Below are 15,191 nucleotides of genomic sequence, written 5' to 3' on the forward strand. Positions count from 1 at the left end.
GGCCTTGGGCTCCCTGGACATAACAGGGCTTACCGATATCCATAGTGGGTTTTAAACTTATTCAAATGAGTACACATTTGGTTTACGGTTTTAGAGCAGCAGCAACTCTAGTTCAACCCAATCTGTCCGTTTATCTATTAAAATACCAAAACTGTTGAGGAATAACTGCAGATTAAATTTGGTTATTTGGCTTATTTATTTCTTGGCTTTAAAATATGAACCAGAGAAGACAATGAGTATCTGTCTGTATCAATTTAAAATTAATTCAGATTTAAGGTCATTAGCATCATTTGATCAATGGGCACCTAAGAATTTGGAGACTCAATAGGAAAAAATATTAAAATGGGAACAGAAATGGCTCTACTTGATGGGCAGGGAAAAGGTGGAATATAAATATTTTAACTACACTTTATACTAGAGACTGGGACCAAGGTTATGCTACTCAAATATCTGGCTGTAGAAAGTGTTTAAGATAATAAAAATAAAACTTTTTACAGCCAGATATTTGAGTAACATAAACTTGGTCCAAAACTCTAGCATAATATTTAAATATTTATATTCCACCTTTCCCCTGTCCATCAAATGGAGCCCAAAGCAGCATACAGTATTTTTCTTTCTACATATTAGCCCCAATGACAAGGGAATCACAATCTCAAAGAAAGAATGGTGTGGGGGATTAAAAGAAGGTAAATGAATACAAAAATCACATTACAATCATAATTCTCCTCTGCCTCACAAGGCTGTTGCTACTTCTGTGGCCATAGTGAGGGGCACACTCCAGGAGGCAGTTAGTAATACAGACATATCAGTCTGTGTGTTCTAAAATTAAACCCTTTTTTAATATAGCCCAAGACATAGGAAACCAGTGCCAAGACCTGGTCAACTCCTCTAGTGCATGCAAAAAGGAAAACTTCTTCTATCAGGGGTGCCCAAACCCTGGCCCTGGGGCCACTTGCGGCCCTCAAGGACTCCCAATCCGGCCCTCAGGGAGCCCCTAGTCTCCATTGAGCCTCTGGCCCTCCAGAGGCTTGCTGGAGCCCACACTGGCCTGATGCAAATGTTCTCAGAGTGATGGCCAACTGTTCAACCTCTCATGTGAGCTGTGGGATGAGGGCTCCTTCCACTGCTTGCTGTTTCACATCTGTGATGCAGTGGCAGCAAAGACTGGCCTTACTTTGTGCAAGGCCTTTTATCGGCCTTCAGCTACTGCAAGACCTTCATTCATTCATATAAGTTCCATCTCTAATATATTCATTTATGTAAATTTATTCAAATTTGAAGTGTAAATTTCTTTTTTTTTACTGGCCCCTAACACAGTGTCAGAGAGATGATGTGGCCCTCCTGCCAAAAAGTCTGGATGCCCCTGTTTCTAGATGCACATGTAGAAATGTCAGCTGACAGGCTTTTGAGAACTTCTTGCACCTGCAGCAAGATCACATCCCAAGAGAAGAAGGAATCAAATCTCTGGATACTGAGAGGGAAGATTCCAGTTGTTCAAGAAGGTGATGAGGGTTCCATCAGAGTTAGAGGAGCAAGTGAGACTATGCATGACATGGCCATAATGCCTGCTAGATCTTGTGGAAGATCCAAGTTTAAAGGGAAAATAGACAGACAGGAGAGTCTAGAATGTATTCACAAAGGCATCAACCTGCAACCCCCAAACAAGACGTCCCTGCTGCCAAAGAGAAGAAAATGAGTTTCACTAGGGGTGTGATAAGGTTGGAGCCAATGTGTCCCCATTAATGAAAAACCAGATCTGGCGATTCCAGCAAGAAAGACCACTTGTGGACCATTGAACTCATTGTGGACCATAGGCATTAGCAATCAAATTCCAATTGTTTATTAAGTGCATGGCTACAAAAACATTGCTGAATGTGCATCAGTTCCAAATCCACATGGTGAGCCTGCACAGGGAAGAGATGCTATTCCCCCCTTATTAACCAGACAGAACTTGATGGTCAATCATACTGAGTAGCACAAAGATAGGCAGACACACCATATAAATTTGTGAAGTGCAATGAAGGCAGTGACACGCCAGAGGCGGACACTACATGCCATCAATTTTGGGAACAAGGAATGAAAATCTATGACTCACTGGGATAGGACAGTGGTCCCCAGACTTGCTGCTGCTACAACACCCTGTTCTGCTACCGGTATGGAGCTCGACTCCTGGAAGAAGTCAGCAGTGATGTGTGACACTACAACATGACCACCACTTACTTCTGGGTTTGAGACAACAGGACCCTAAAAATGGCAGTAAGAGGCTCGGGGTAGGAGATAGGCTTTCAGGTGCCAAAAACACAGAAGCTCTGCTTGCCAATCCAAGCCTCTGCTCTGTAGTCTTCAGTGCTGCATTCTCGCTACCAAGCAACATGCACCCAGCGCCATCCCCCAGCAGTCACCATATAATACAATATTTAGAAGCAAATCCAGACAATTTCAGGAGAAATTTACATGAAGAAATGCTTACCTTTTTCTCGCAGTTCGCCTAAAATATCCTGAACATTGGGATTCTGCTCTTCCAGATCAAGATTAAGGGAACCCATATCTGGAAAGGATTTTAAAATATCTGCCACCATTAAGACCCAGGGGTCTGGATCCAAGGTAGCAAGCTGGATAATTTCAGTCAGCGCACCTTTCATCTACCAAGAAAGAAAGATAGAAAGCAAGGAGAGAAGTGGGGAAAAATAAAATCAAAACTGGAATGTTCAAAGCAGGACAGAGCTGGCTTGCAAAAACTTTACTATATATATCTACAATGCTTCCACTTTGGAGACACTTTTATAGTATATAAATCAGCTTTATAACACAGCTACAGTTGTAAGAAAAACAATTCTCAAACTAATCCCAAATATTAAAAATAGCATGTTGTTTTAAAAGGGGAAATATCTGGAGAAAACACAACTTCATCACCATTTAAAATGTACAGATAATTTGTTTCTACAACTGAACAGAGTGTTAGATATACTGTAATTCTACTTCCTGGGTGACCTTGGGCCAGTCACTATCTCTCAGCCTCACTGACTTCACAGGGTTTTTGGAAGGACAAGAGGAGGGGAGAAACTTTGTACACCACCCTGACCTCCTTGCAGGAAGGTGACATAAAGATCTGAAAACCAAGCAAGGCTTTCAAGTCTATACAACATATAGAAACCTAAAACAAAAACAACCAATCACCTACCAAATTATCTTGCAAAGTAACCATGGTCATTAACAAGTCATTGCTTTACTTTTCTGTAGCTCACTCATTTTGTCAAACATTCAATTTGCCAAAATCATAAAGCAGATCCACATACCAAAGGTGACACCAATCTCTTGACTCCCCCCAAAAAATTGCAGAAAAGGAAAAAAATTAGTGAAATTAACAATTCAACTCCTCAGTGAGGGTCATTCACACAAATCTGCTAGAACAGAGGTTCACTGCAACACACTATGGATTTGATCAAAAGATCCAAAGAAACTTACAGCCCAATCCTATGGCCTGCAGCTCCACCAGATGTAGCGGTGCCAAAATGGCTACCACTGCATCCAGTGGCATTGTCTGAACTGCCAGAGGCCTCCTTTTATCCCCTTCCCCTGAGTAAGGGTGCAGGGGCTGCAATAGGTCTCCTCCATTCTAAGTCAGCTATTTTGCTGGCTTTTCAGACTGATAAGGAGCATAGCATAAGGCTGGGAAGAGCTCTGCTGGTCCCACCCCCTACCCCAGTTCCTCCCCCACAACCATCCGGAGCTCCTACAGGCAGCACCTGTCCAGCACTGAGCTCGGCACCAACTGACAATGGGCCAGCACTGACTCCTCGCAGGGTGCCACGGATGTGCCTAATGGCACATTTGCAACACCCAGCACTGGCACTCAGCACCAGCACAGAGGCATCTTAGGATTGGGCCCTTAGTTTCTTGCACAGGAGCCCCAAGCTGGTCCTTCTCTCCTCAGTGTAGACCTACGATGCACTCCTTAAACTCCACATGCCATCTGAACCTTGGAGCTTATACAAACCAAGATATGATCTTGATTTCAGATCCTGGTTTATAAATCACAGTTAGATCATAACTCCTGGGTTAAACTAACATATGGTGCTATGGTTTCAATAACCAGAGATTTCTCCCTTCCAGAAGGGCAGAAGGAATATGCAGGTTTAGCACTCAATCCAATCCCACTCTTCACAATCCAACAAGCTCTGAAGCAAGCCTACATGTTGTAGTCAAGACAGGAGAATAGGTCTTTAGTATGGAAGATGAAGTTCAATCCTTGCAGGATCAAGTTTTAAGGAGCAAAAAGAAGCTCAAAAATAAAAGACCTGAACAAGCATTCTCTGTGTATTATCTGGAAAGTGCAATCATTGTATGTAGGAGATGGTAACATAAGCAAAATCAACAAAAGAGAAACTGATGACCAGTATCTGCCCTGAGATTTACAGTCTAAATATCAACAGTGAGGAAGGAAAGGGAGAGGCAGTTATAAACAAAGGATATACCTCAATACATTATTCTGAGGGCAACAGAGATTGGAGAAGCTCCCAATTTAATTCCCAAATTTCTGAGGAAGGTTTTAAACTTCTCACCAGATAAGACGCATAACTCTTTCAGGGACAAGATCCTGACTCATAACTGTCGCAGAAGGCATCAATTATCATGAAGCACAGGGAAGGCCAAATGTTAACAAAAGCTTCCATATACCAAAGCAAGTTCTAGACTAGACAGTTACCATTTGGGGAAAGGGATGACTACAAGGGCAGACTTGACCCAACATAGCATTCCCTTTTGTTCAGAGGAATCCTATTCACCTATTTTGGAAACCAAAACACACTCTTCCCCTCTTCCCAACCTGCAGCTGCCAAAAACCGCAAGCAATGGTGAGGAGGGCAGTGCACTACAATGAAGACAGCTGTCAAGTAATCCGTTTTACTCCACCTCCTAAAAGTGATTACCAAATAATCAAGTATAAATTTTGAGGCCTGCAATAAGTTGAAACCAATAAAATCTGCAATGAACACAGCACTTTGCTTCAAGGGATAACTTGAAACAATTATGAAAGCCTTCCTACATCTTTCCTTTATTAGAAAAACTGAGTAAAGATGAATGTAAACTCTTACTAAACTTAAGTGTCTTTTTTTAATGTGGTTGCATTCTATAGTCATGTATAATAGATGGAAAGTGTGTAACACCCCCCCGCCCCATGACCCTGCAGATGATCAACCTATTTGACAGTCATAACATGTTCATTCATTTCCTGGACCTCAGAAAGATGGAATCATCAACATGAATTTTCACAGAAATCCATTATTCACTATACTTATAGCCAATAACTGGCCAAGTATTATCCCTTACTGCATCTTGGGTCTAGATTAAAACACATACATGGCACCACCTCTTTTTCATCACTTATTCACACATTACTTAGAACAGTGGTTCTCAAACGTTTTAGCTCTGGGACCCACTTTTTAGAATGACAATCTGTCTGGACTCACTGGAAGTGATGTCATGGCCAGAAGTGACATCATCAAGCAAGAACATTTTTAACAGTCCTAGGTTGCAATCCTATTCACGCTTACCCAAGAGTAAGCCTAACTATCATTGTTAAAAGCATATACATAATAGCTTATTAAAAGTACAGATCTGTAACATTTCCCCAAACACAGTCACATACCACGGTGGCATCAAGTCTAATACAGTCGTGCGCCAGTTAATAACGGGGATCAGGACCATGATCCCATCATCAAGCAGTGCTTGATCAAGCAGGACCTCTGCAGGGAAGGGGGTACTCTGCCCCCCTCCCCTCTGGAAGGTTGTCTGAGCATCCCGGAGGCAGCACACATCCAAGCGCTGCCTCTGCAAGGCTCAGACTGAGGGAAATCATGTCTCTCACGAGACTTTCGGTTTCACTTGATGCAACCAAGGTATGTAACTGCATTTGGAGAAATGTTACAGATCTGCATTAGACTTGATGCTACCAACAGAGCTCCCCTCACATTCGGAAGGCGGGGGTGTGTGGCCTCAACAACCACATGACCACACGTGGTCATTGGATATGTGATCTCAGCGTAAACTGGTACATTGCAAAGGAGTGCACACTTGTATATTAAAAATAAAATATTGAAATGAATGTGGATTCACCAGAAATTGGCTCAAGACCCACAGTTTGAGAAACACAGACTTAGAAGATGTATATGTTTCCCTTTAATGTTATCTCCCTGAAAGATTATTCCTTCTGTAGGACCTTTTCTATTCTAGTACCCTTTTTTCTGCCAGCACCCACCTAACTGGCACAAGTACCTGGAAGAGCAAACAACCTCTAAACAAGACAAAACAACCTGGAAGAGTAAACACACACAGACACACACAGACACACACACAGAGAGAAGAAGAAGAAGTAGGCACTTCTTCATAAACCTACATACCAAACTATACAATATATTGTTTTAAAGTGGACCATACAATGTATAGGGCACCACACTTGAACTGCACTCAGAATCTGAGTTATAGCTAGTGATGCTGTTTATAAATGGGCAACATGCATCTTTTCAGTTAGCTCCATAAACAATCTAGTAGCATTATTTTGAACCAACCAAAATTTCCAAGCAACCTGCGAAGGCAGCCTCCATGTACAATGCCACAGTAGTTCAATTAGGCATTATTGAGCATAACGAGTATCTCGGCTATCTCTGTTCAGAAAGAGTCTCCATGGGCACACCAGCCTTAATAAGTGGAAGTCACTTTGTGCCCCAGATACCAAGGCATCCAGAGATAAGGCCAAACCTGTGATCCTTTGGAGGGGAGGATGCAAATCCTATCCAGAATAGATTGCACACTACCACCAAAAATGGAAGATTTATTGAGAAGAAAACATCTAGCAATAACTTGTATGCAGTCTGGTATATGGCAGATGACTATGTTGTTATAGTTCTACCAAATTCTTTCAAAACTGATATGTGAATCAAGATGTCTTTAACCTCATCACTGCGTTTAAGTGAAACAAATCCTGAAAACTGGCTGGCACAGGGCAATATTGCATCAACTGACCATAGAGCACAGAGATACTAGGGTTCAGCTTATACATGTAGCAATGCTTTTACTAGGCTGTGTCACTGAGCTTGTTTGTTCCCCTCCTCCCAATAACCTACCTTGTACACTGAAAGTTCAAATCTCAAGGAGAAGGGTTCTAGCATGCTATTTTCCCTATGTGTATGGAGCAATACTGAAACAGAAGGATACAAACCCCTAGCTAATAGAGACCAATCCCAATAAAGCATTACCAGGATCCTCCTGCATACGTATTCTGAGGCTAGAATAGACCAACAACAACAAAGCCAAGCACACACACTGACTTGCATACAAGGAGTTAAGATCCCCTCAAAAGTGGGTGGTTATGACCTGAGCACGCAGCAGGCAGAAGGTGTACTGTGAACCACCTAGAACCCATATGCCTCTGAAATTCTTGCCAAGAAAGATGATCTAACTGGTCAATGGTTTTTATATCTAGGTGAATCAAGGTAATATTTTGCAAAATTTAACAGATGTCTTTTAATGCTGAAGTCAGACATTAGAACATTCAAGTTCAGAACACTCATGAGACATTCACATTCATAATTCAACTGATTTCACTAGTTACTTCTTGCAAAGAAAGATGGTCTAGCTGGTCAATGGTTTTTATATCTAGGTGAATCAAGGTAATATTTTGCAAAATTCAACAGGTGTCTTTTTATGCTGAAATCAGACAACATTCAAGTTCAGAACACTCATGAGACATTCACATTCAAAATTAAACCAATTTCACTAGTTAAGTGAACAAATAAAAAAAGAACTACCACTGAAAGTCATCTATTAAAATTCACAGAGAAGTATGTTGTTCAGAGAACTTCTGGGAGCAAATTCTGTTCAAATCTACTGTCTGACATACCTGTTCTCAAAAGAAGAGGGAAATAAACCTTGAAGTAAGGCAGCGTTCCTATTCAACACACTTATCTGGAAGTAAGGGTGCAATCCTAACCCCTTATGTGCCAATGGGACATGTGCTGCATCCTGCAGTTGGATATCACTCATGGAGGCCTCCTCAAAGTAAGGGAATGTTTGTTCCTTTACCTGAGAGCTGCATTGCCCTTATGTCAGTGCTGGAAAGTACTGATGTAAGGGGTTAGGATTGTGCCCTATGTCTCATTGAGCTCACTAGAGCTTACTTCTGAGTAGATATGCACAGGATTGACTGTAATGTAAACAGATTTCAGGGATTGGCGGTCACACCAAGGCAGACTTCAACCCACCAGCAGCTCACCTACTCCTGCTGGGCTGCTAGGACTCTTGCAAAGACTGCAGGAATAGGCAGACCTTGACCTGCCCTAAGGAGGCACTTCCAATGTTCCTGAAGGTACGTGAATACTTGGGATGGCTTAAATCTCAGCAGTTAGCCTCATTATTTCTTACATATCATAGCTGCCAGTTCTCTTGCTGGACTTGACATTAGTTGGACTTGACATCAGGCTCCACCCCAGGATCTAGGACATTGTACTGTATTTGTGTATAACATGTGCTGAACCAAGCAGGGTAGCTCTTTGAATATGATCAATAGCAATATTGTCAATATTCAGATGTTTTTAATGCAGTTCAAGCGCTTTTGGGACTGCACCTGGGATACCAATCACAACTGGGATAACCACTGCTGGTCTGTGCCATAATCTTTGGATTATTATTATTGTCAATGTTCAGATGCTTTTAATGCAGTTCATGCATTTTTGGGATGGCACCCAGTGTACCAGTCACAACTGGGATAACCACTACTGGTTTGTGTCTTAATCTTTGGATCAGTGGTTCTCACACTTTTAGAATGCGAATCTGTCATGTCCCACCAGAACTGATGTCATGACCAGAAGTGACATTATCAAGCAGGAACATTTTTAACAATCCTAGGCTGCAATCCTACCCACACTTACCCAGGAGTAAGTATCACTGACTATCATCGTTAAAAGCATATACAGAGTAACCTATTCAAAGTACAGGTCTGTAACATTTCCCCAAATGCAGTCACATACTTTGGTAGCATCAAGTCTAATACATTAAAAATGAAATATTGACATGAATGGGGACACACCTGAAATTGGCTTGTGACCCACCTAGTGGGTCCCAACCCATAGCTTGAGAAACACTGCTTTGGATGATGATGATGATGATTATTAAAGCTGCAATCCTAACCATACTTTCCTGAGAGTAAGCCCCACTGAACAAATTGGACTTACTTCTGAGTAGACCTGGTTAGGATTGTGCCCTAACTGTATTTATATACTGCTTTTCAACACAAAATTCAATGTGGTTTACGAAGTCAAATACTGTAACTGAACAGCTCCCAGTCCCAAAAAGGGCTCACAATCTAAAAACAGATGCAGAAGAAACCCCAGTAAACTGCCACTAGAAAAGACACTGTGCTGGAGTGAAGAGGAACAGTTACTCTTCCTCTGCTAGATATAAGAGGGCACCTTCAGTGGGGTTTAATGTTTACAGAGCAAGTTGTAGCTGAGAACCTATAACATGTCCCCTGCTAACGGGGTCAGACATGCTTTTTCCTTGCCCAGTTAGATGGGCCTCAGTGGGTCTCACCTGTACAAAGCAGGACACTGTGATTGGGAACCTTTAACATGTCCCCTGCTAAGGGGGCCTCAGTGGGTCCCCCCTGTGCAGAGCAGGACCCTGTAATGGGGATCCGCTAACAGGTCCCTTAAGTGGGCAAGGGAAAGAGTGCCTCTGGCCCCCCTTAGCAGGAGACATGCTCTATGACCCCAATCACAGGGCCCTGCTCTGCACAGGGGAGACCCACCGAGGCCCCTCTAACTGGGCAAGGGAAAGGTGCCTCTGGCCCAGTGAGCAGGGGGCATGTTAGAGGTTCCCAATCACAGGGCCCTGCTCCTGCACAGGAGAGACCCACTGAGGGGCCGCACAGTGGCTGTAAAGCAGCCAGGAGCTGGAGCGAGGCCGCCCACTCGGGCGAGGGAGGCTCTGCTCCTGCCTCGGTGCACATCAACAGGTGGGCTCGCCCGGCCCGCCCTCCCTCCAAGGCGCCCCAGTAGGGAGAGGAGCTGCAGCGGCCCCGCGGGGGCTGGGAGGGGGCGCCTGAGGCGCCGGGCGGGACGGGGCGGGGCGGCGCCGGGGGAGCAGGTCTGCCGCGCGCCTCCTCCCTCACCTCGTCCACCGCGCGGCGGGGCAGGTGCAGCATCCCCAGCAGCAGCTTCAGCTTGACGGGCGAGGAGAGGCTGTTGAAGCAGAGGCGGATGTTGTCGATGACCGAGGCCGTCAGCAGCGAGGCGATGCTCGGCGGCGCCCACAGCTCGTCCGTGGAGCCCAGCTTGTTGTGCAGCCACAAGCCCGTGTCGCTCTCCCGCATCGACGCCATCTTGGATCGGAGCGCAAAAAAAGGGGCACTCTCGGCGGGCATTTTATGAAGACACCTAAGGGGAGGAGGCCGCGCCCCTCATCCGGAACACAAGATGGCACCGCCCTGCGCGGGACGACAAACAGTCCGTGACGCGGGCAGTCCGTGCTTTTAAAATGGCGGCGCCCACCGCGGAAAGACAACTTCCGGGATGTAAAATGGCGCGTTCCAGCCTTCCGTACACAAATATGGCGTCCCTGGGGGGCAGCCTTGGGAGCGATTCAGCGCCTGACTGCACCGCTCCAACCCACAGGCGTACCGGGGGGGGCGACCCTCCAGGAGCGTCTCGAAGCCTCGCCCCGGCCCCGCCAGGAGGAGCATTGCAGAAAGGCAACTCGCTGCCTCCCCGTCAGCGCCTGGGCGCCGACTGAGCCGCCCCCGCCCTCCCCTCCTCCTTTATAAGAGGATAGGAGACAGGCGCCCTAGAGAGGAACTTACGCTCTAGGGCGCCCATCTCGTCTCCTCCTATAAAGGAGGAGGGGAGAGGGGTGGTGGTCCAGTCGGCACGGAGACGCTGCCTGGAACGTCTCACGGGAGCGCTGATGGGCGCCCCTGCTCCGCCTCTGAGGGCGTCCCTCAGGAGCGGAGCGGAAGCGGCGCGCGCCCCCTCCGACGTCGGAGGGGACGCATGCCGCTTCCCGGCCCCCACGGAGCGGAGGTCTCCACTGCATTGTTTTGGGCCCGCCAGTCACTGACGTATTAAATTAATAGGCATAACTGGGAACGAAAGTGGGATGGGATTTCAAGCGTCACCAGTCACCACCACTGCACTGTACATTCTGGCTCTAGGCTACAACCCTAGAGCTCACGTTTACCTGAGAGTAAGCCCCACTGACCACAATGGGACTTACTTCTGAGCAGGCATGCCTAGGATTGTGGTTTATCATAACACGAGGGGGCATGCAGCTGGACTTTGGCAGGAGGAAGATGAGGGGTGCAAGCCTGTCCATACTTACCTGGGAGTAAGCCCTCAGTAAAGGAACTAATGTCTTCTTAACGTGCATAGGATCATGGTCTAACACAGCCATTTTCAACCACTGTACACTGGTGTGCCGTGAATGGTCCCCAGGTGTGGTGTGGGAATTTGGGAGAGGGTCATTTATCAATAGGACCACTGGGGGATGTGAGACCCCATTGACAGCACAGTGCCCCTTGTCAAGTGTCAAAAAGCTGATGGTGTGCCTTGACCATTTTAGTGCCTTGCCAGTGTGCCACAAGATGAAAAAGGTTGAAAATCTCTGGTCTAACATAACATGAGGGGGCATGTAGCTAGGCAACTGGGCTTTGGCAGGAGGAATATTAGGGACGCAAGCCTGGGAGTAAGGTAAAGGGACTTACTTCTGTGTGGACATGCATAGGATTGGGCTCTTAGATCCACCACCTCAATACACCCCAGGAGTATTCCCTTTACTTCTCCCACATCAGTTAATTGTTGCCATTCATTCCAATTGTGTGTGTGTGCTCAAAAATACAGAGCACTGCAGTCTGGAAAGACTGGGTGCATTTGCTTCTGAGTGCTCAAAAAAACATATTTTACTACAGTGGCACAGTACTTGTCTGTATTGCCCATGCTGCCAGCACAGTAGCGCATAAACGGTAAATTCACTCACCTATTAAGATGAAGTTCAGTACTCCTGTTTGAGAGGAAGCTGTAAACATATCTATTATTGCAAAGAAGGCCAAACACTGGGGAGGCTCAGCCCATGCATACTTATGTGCAGAGTGTCTTTGTGTGCATTAGGATCCTTGCAATATACAAGTACTTCCTTCACACTCATTTTTCCTGTCAGAATTATGGGCTATTAGTTAATTTATATTATTGTTACTAGTGCCAAGTTGAAAAGCTACTTCTGGTTTTTCTTCAACAAAATTGAAAAGAGAAGAGATACTCTCCCTCCTGCAAAAGGTGTCATTTTTCTACCCTTGACACTCAGTCACATAACACCTCCCAGGATACAAAAGCCCCTGCCAGAAAGACCAGAACTCAGATGAAAGGGTGTGTAGTTGGAGCTAGACCTCTCTGGCATCATGTTGTGAGCATTTAGAGCACCACACCTTAAAGTGTGATGATGTGAAGTATGGAGATTGCCAGCCATCTTATCCCAGTGCACTTTCATCCCTTTGCAAGTTATCTGACAGACAGCCAAGTAACAGGTGTCATTGAGGTTTTGCTGCACCATTTACTTCACTGCCTGACACCCATGTTCAGTGTTATCCAGGTTCTTCTGTGGGGCTGCAGGCCACATTGTTACAGACAGGTCTGTTGTTGCTTTGGAAACTCCATGACAGGCAGTGAATGGTGCAGCCAGACTTCACTGACACCTGTTACTTAGCTGGCTGTCAGATAACATGCAAAGGGACAAGAGTCTGCTGGACTAAGATGGCTGGCAACCCCTGTTTTTCTTTCTGATATTGGTCTGTTGTTAAGACTGTTCAAGAAAAACTTTCATTTGATCACACTTGTTTATGTTAGTAGATAAGGATCCCTTCTCCCCACTCTAGTTGTTTCTTACCTCAGCTGGCCTCAGGATGGGACTGTGTAGGGGAGGGAGACAGGGCCTGCATCATCTTCACTCTTTGGCTTCTTGGCCTGTAGTGGTGGTGAGACTCTCCTTGTTGGTCACATGCTGTCTACTTCCATGGTGCAGAGACAGATAGTTGCATGAGAGCAGCATAATGATGAATATACTGGAAGTAATATGAGGCAGGTGCCAGTAATTATGCCAAGGGCACAGGATTGTATGGGTGTAGCTAAATGGGTGGGCTGTTGCAGTAGGGGCCTTGTATCACGTGGAAGTCCAATGATTGGCCTACTCAGAGCTCCTTCTGATTGGGCTATGTGCTACAGATTCCCAGCTTTGGGAGTACTTTGTGTTACTGAAGATGCTAAATGTTACATGTGGTGCTTGTTGGCTGAGTTGTTAGACAGCAACTTTGTAGACCAATGTGAGTTCTAGGCTTGCTTCCACTTCTTTGTTTGCTTTGTTTGCTATGGGTGTTTTAGGCAAGATATGCAAAAGGTGGGTGTGTTGCTAGTTACATTAAGCCGTTTTTGTCTGGCCCACAGGCAGTGCCTAGGAGAGGGGGATAAAGGGGGTAATTTGTACTCTGGCCCAGGAGCCAAGAAAGGAGGCCCAGAAATTTACTGGGATCTTACATTTTCCTATCTACTCAGACTTGTTGCCTGCATGGGATGCTGGGAACACTACCACAAGTATGTAGCTACAGCTACTGGCAAGCCATATATGCTGGGCTGAAAAATGCATACATGACACTTAACAGTGTAAAATCTGGAATGAAACTGGCCTGCTACAGTAGCTCTTTGGCATGTGGATCTGCTTACTATGAAGGAGTGCATAGGAGCTCAGGGTGGGACTACAGCTGCTGCAGAAGCAAGTTTTGATACACAGAGAACACTTTCCATTCTCATGTGAGTCTAAATATGATTATGCTGATTTTCTGCATGATCTTCTATATTTAAAAGATTTTAGAGAGACTTAGGAATGTGTCTGGTTTTCCATTTTACTGTATCTTGCTGCTGATTCCACATGGGTTCCATGTGGGACCTGGGCTCCAAAGACATTTCCAGCTATCTTCACCCTCCCCAACCCTGTTTTGCCCCTTCTGCCCACCTGTCACCACCCTCCCCTGCTCTGTTTCACCCCCTCCCCCTTTGCAAAGGCGCCTAGAAGAAACTTTGTACCCCCTGATAAAATTCCTCCCAGAGGCCCTGCCCACAGGTGTACACATTTGGTCACTGTTGCATATATTCAATGTTGGGCAGAAATGGCTTAAATCTGCCTTTCAGTCTGTGCCTCTGTGCACTAGGTTATCAATACCAGTACCAACTAGTAAACCTATCCTCAGGGATTGTCATAGAGACCTATACACTTATTTCACATTGCTCCCTTGGAAAGGGCAGCTTTCTTCTATCCCTTGTTCTGCTCTTGTCAAAAAGATATTTCTTGGAAGTGTGTGCCTGAATGGTATAAGGGGACTTGAATCCTGGGATTCCTAGCAGTGCTCCACTTTTGCCTCTGTGTTGTCTGTGCCCTAGTAGCTCCTTTAGGGGTTGGGGTACTGTGGCACATGTGTGCATGTGTCAGTCATTGGGGTATCTCCTCATGGCTGCTGGTGATTATTGTCACTGTGTTACTCATTCTTAAGAGCCATGGGAAGGGGTCATACCAGTGGTAGCTACACTGCTTATGCCCCCTTCTTCTGCTTGGTTCACCCCGGTGGTGCTTTTCTGGCCACTCACATCCAGGCTGAGTAGATGTGGTGTTTGACTGTATGCATATCTGCCCAACCTTGTGCTGATGTCAGGCTGCCACTCCTTGATTGGTGGGCTGTGTCAGGGCTTCCATGGACACTTGCAGTGTTAGTGGGAGGGCTCTGCCAGCATGAAGTTGCCTGGGCTCTTGTTTTGCTCCCCATTGGGCCAAATGAGCTTAGGATATGCCAGACATCATGCCAACATAGCAGCAATGTTGGCAAAACTTCGGCATAGGATTGTACTGCTAGACTACCACATTGTACTTGAGTAATCATTCAACACAACAGTGGATCACTGTAACAGATTTAGCAGTAACAGAATTATAGATCCAGCAGTAACATGAACCAACAACTCATAAGTAACAAGTTCTAACAGACAACTGTTCAGACATAAGGACTGCATTACATGTTTAGACGTTGACTTTGGAAATTACCATAGTGTGAAGCTTCCACCCCCATTACCCAGCCTGGTTTTTAGTATGACATGCTTCCTTTCTCCTGT

The 15,191-nt window shown here is 45.5% G+C and overlaps 1 protein-coding gene across 2 annotated transcripts in view; it reads right to left on the reverse strand.

Annotated features, from left to right (window-relative positions):
- The window catches only part of NELFA (negative elongation factor complex member A), a 39,759-nt gene extending 26,742 nt beyond the window's left edge, over window positions 1–13,017 (reverse strand). The window contains exons 1-2 of one of the 2 annotated variants that reach the window (XM_066622414.1): window positions 12,928–13,017; window positions 2,471–2,642 (exon numbers count right to left, since the gene is read on the reverse strand). In XM_066622414.1, the coding sequence (XP_066478511.1) occupies window positions 2,471–2,642 (172 nt within the window). In that variant the 5' untranslated portion in view covers window positions 12,928–13,017. Of the gene's footprint in view, window positions 1–2,470; window positions 2,643–10,165; window positions 10,402–12,927 lie in introns of those variants that run through there. The other variant, XM_066622413.1, reaches the window with a different exon arrangement.
- Window positions 13,018–15,191: the final 2,174 nt, after the last annotated feature.

The sequence above is a fragment of the Tiliqua scincoides genome, chromosome 3 (genome assembly GCF_035046505.1).
Source record: "Tiliqua scincoides isolate rTilSci1 chromosome 3, rTilSci1.hap2, whole genome shotgun sequence".
Lineage (NCBI taxonomy): Eukaryota > Metazoa > Chordata > Lepidosauria > Squamata > Scincidae > Tiliqua > Tiliqua scincoides.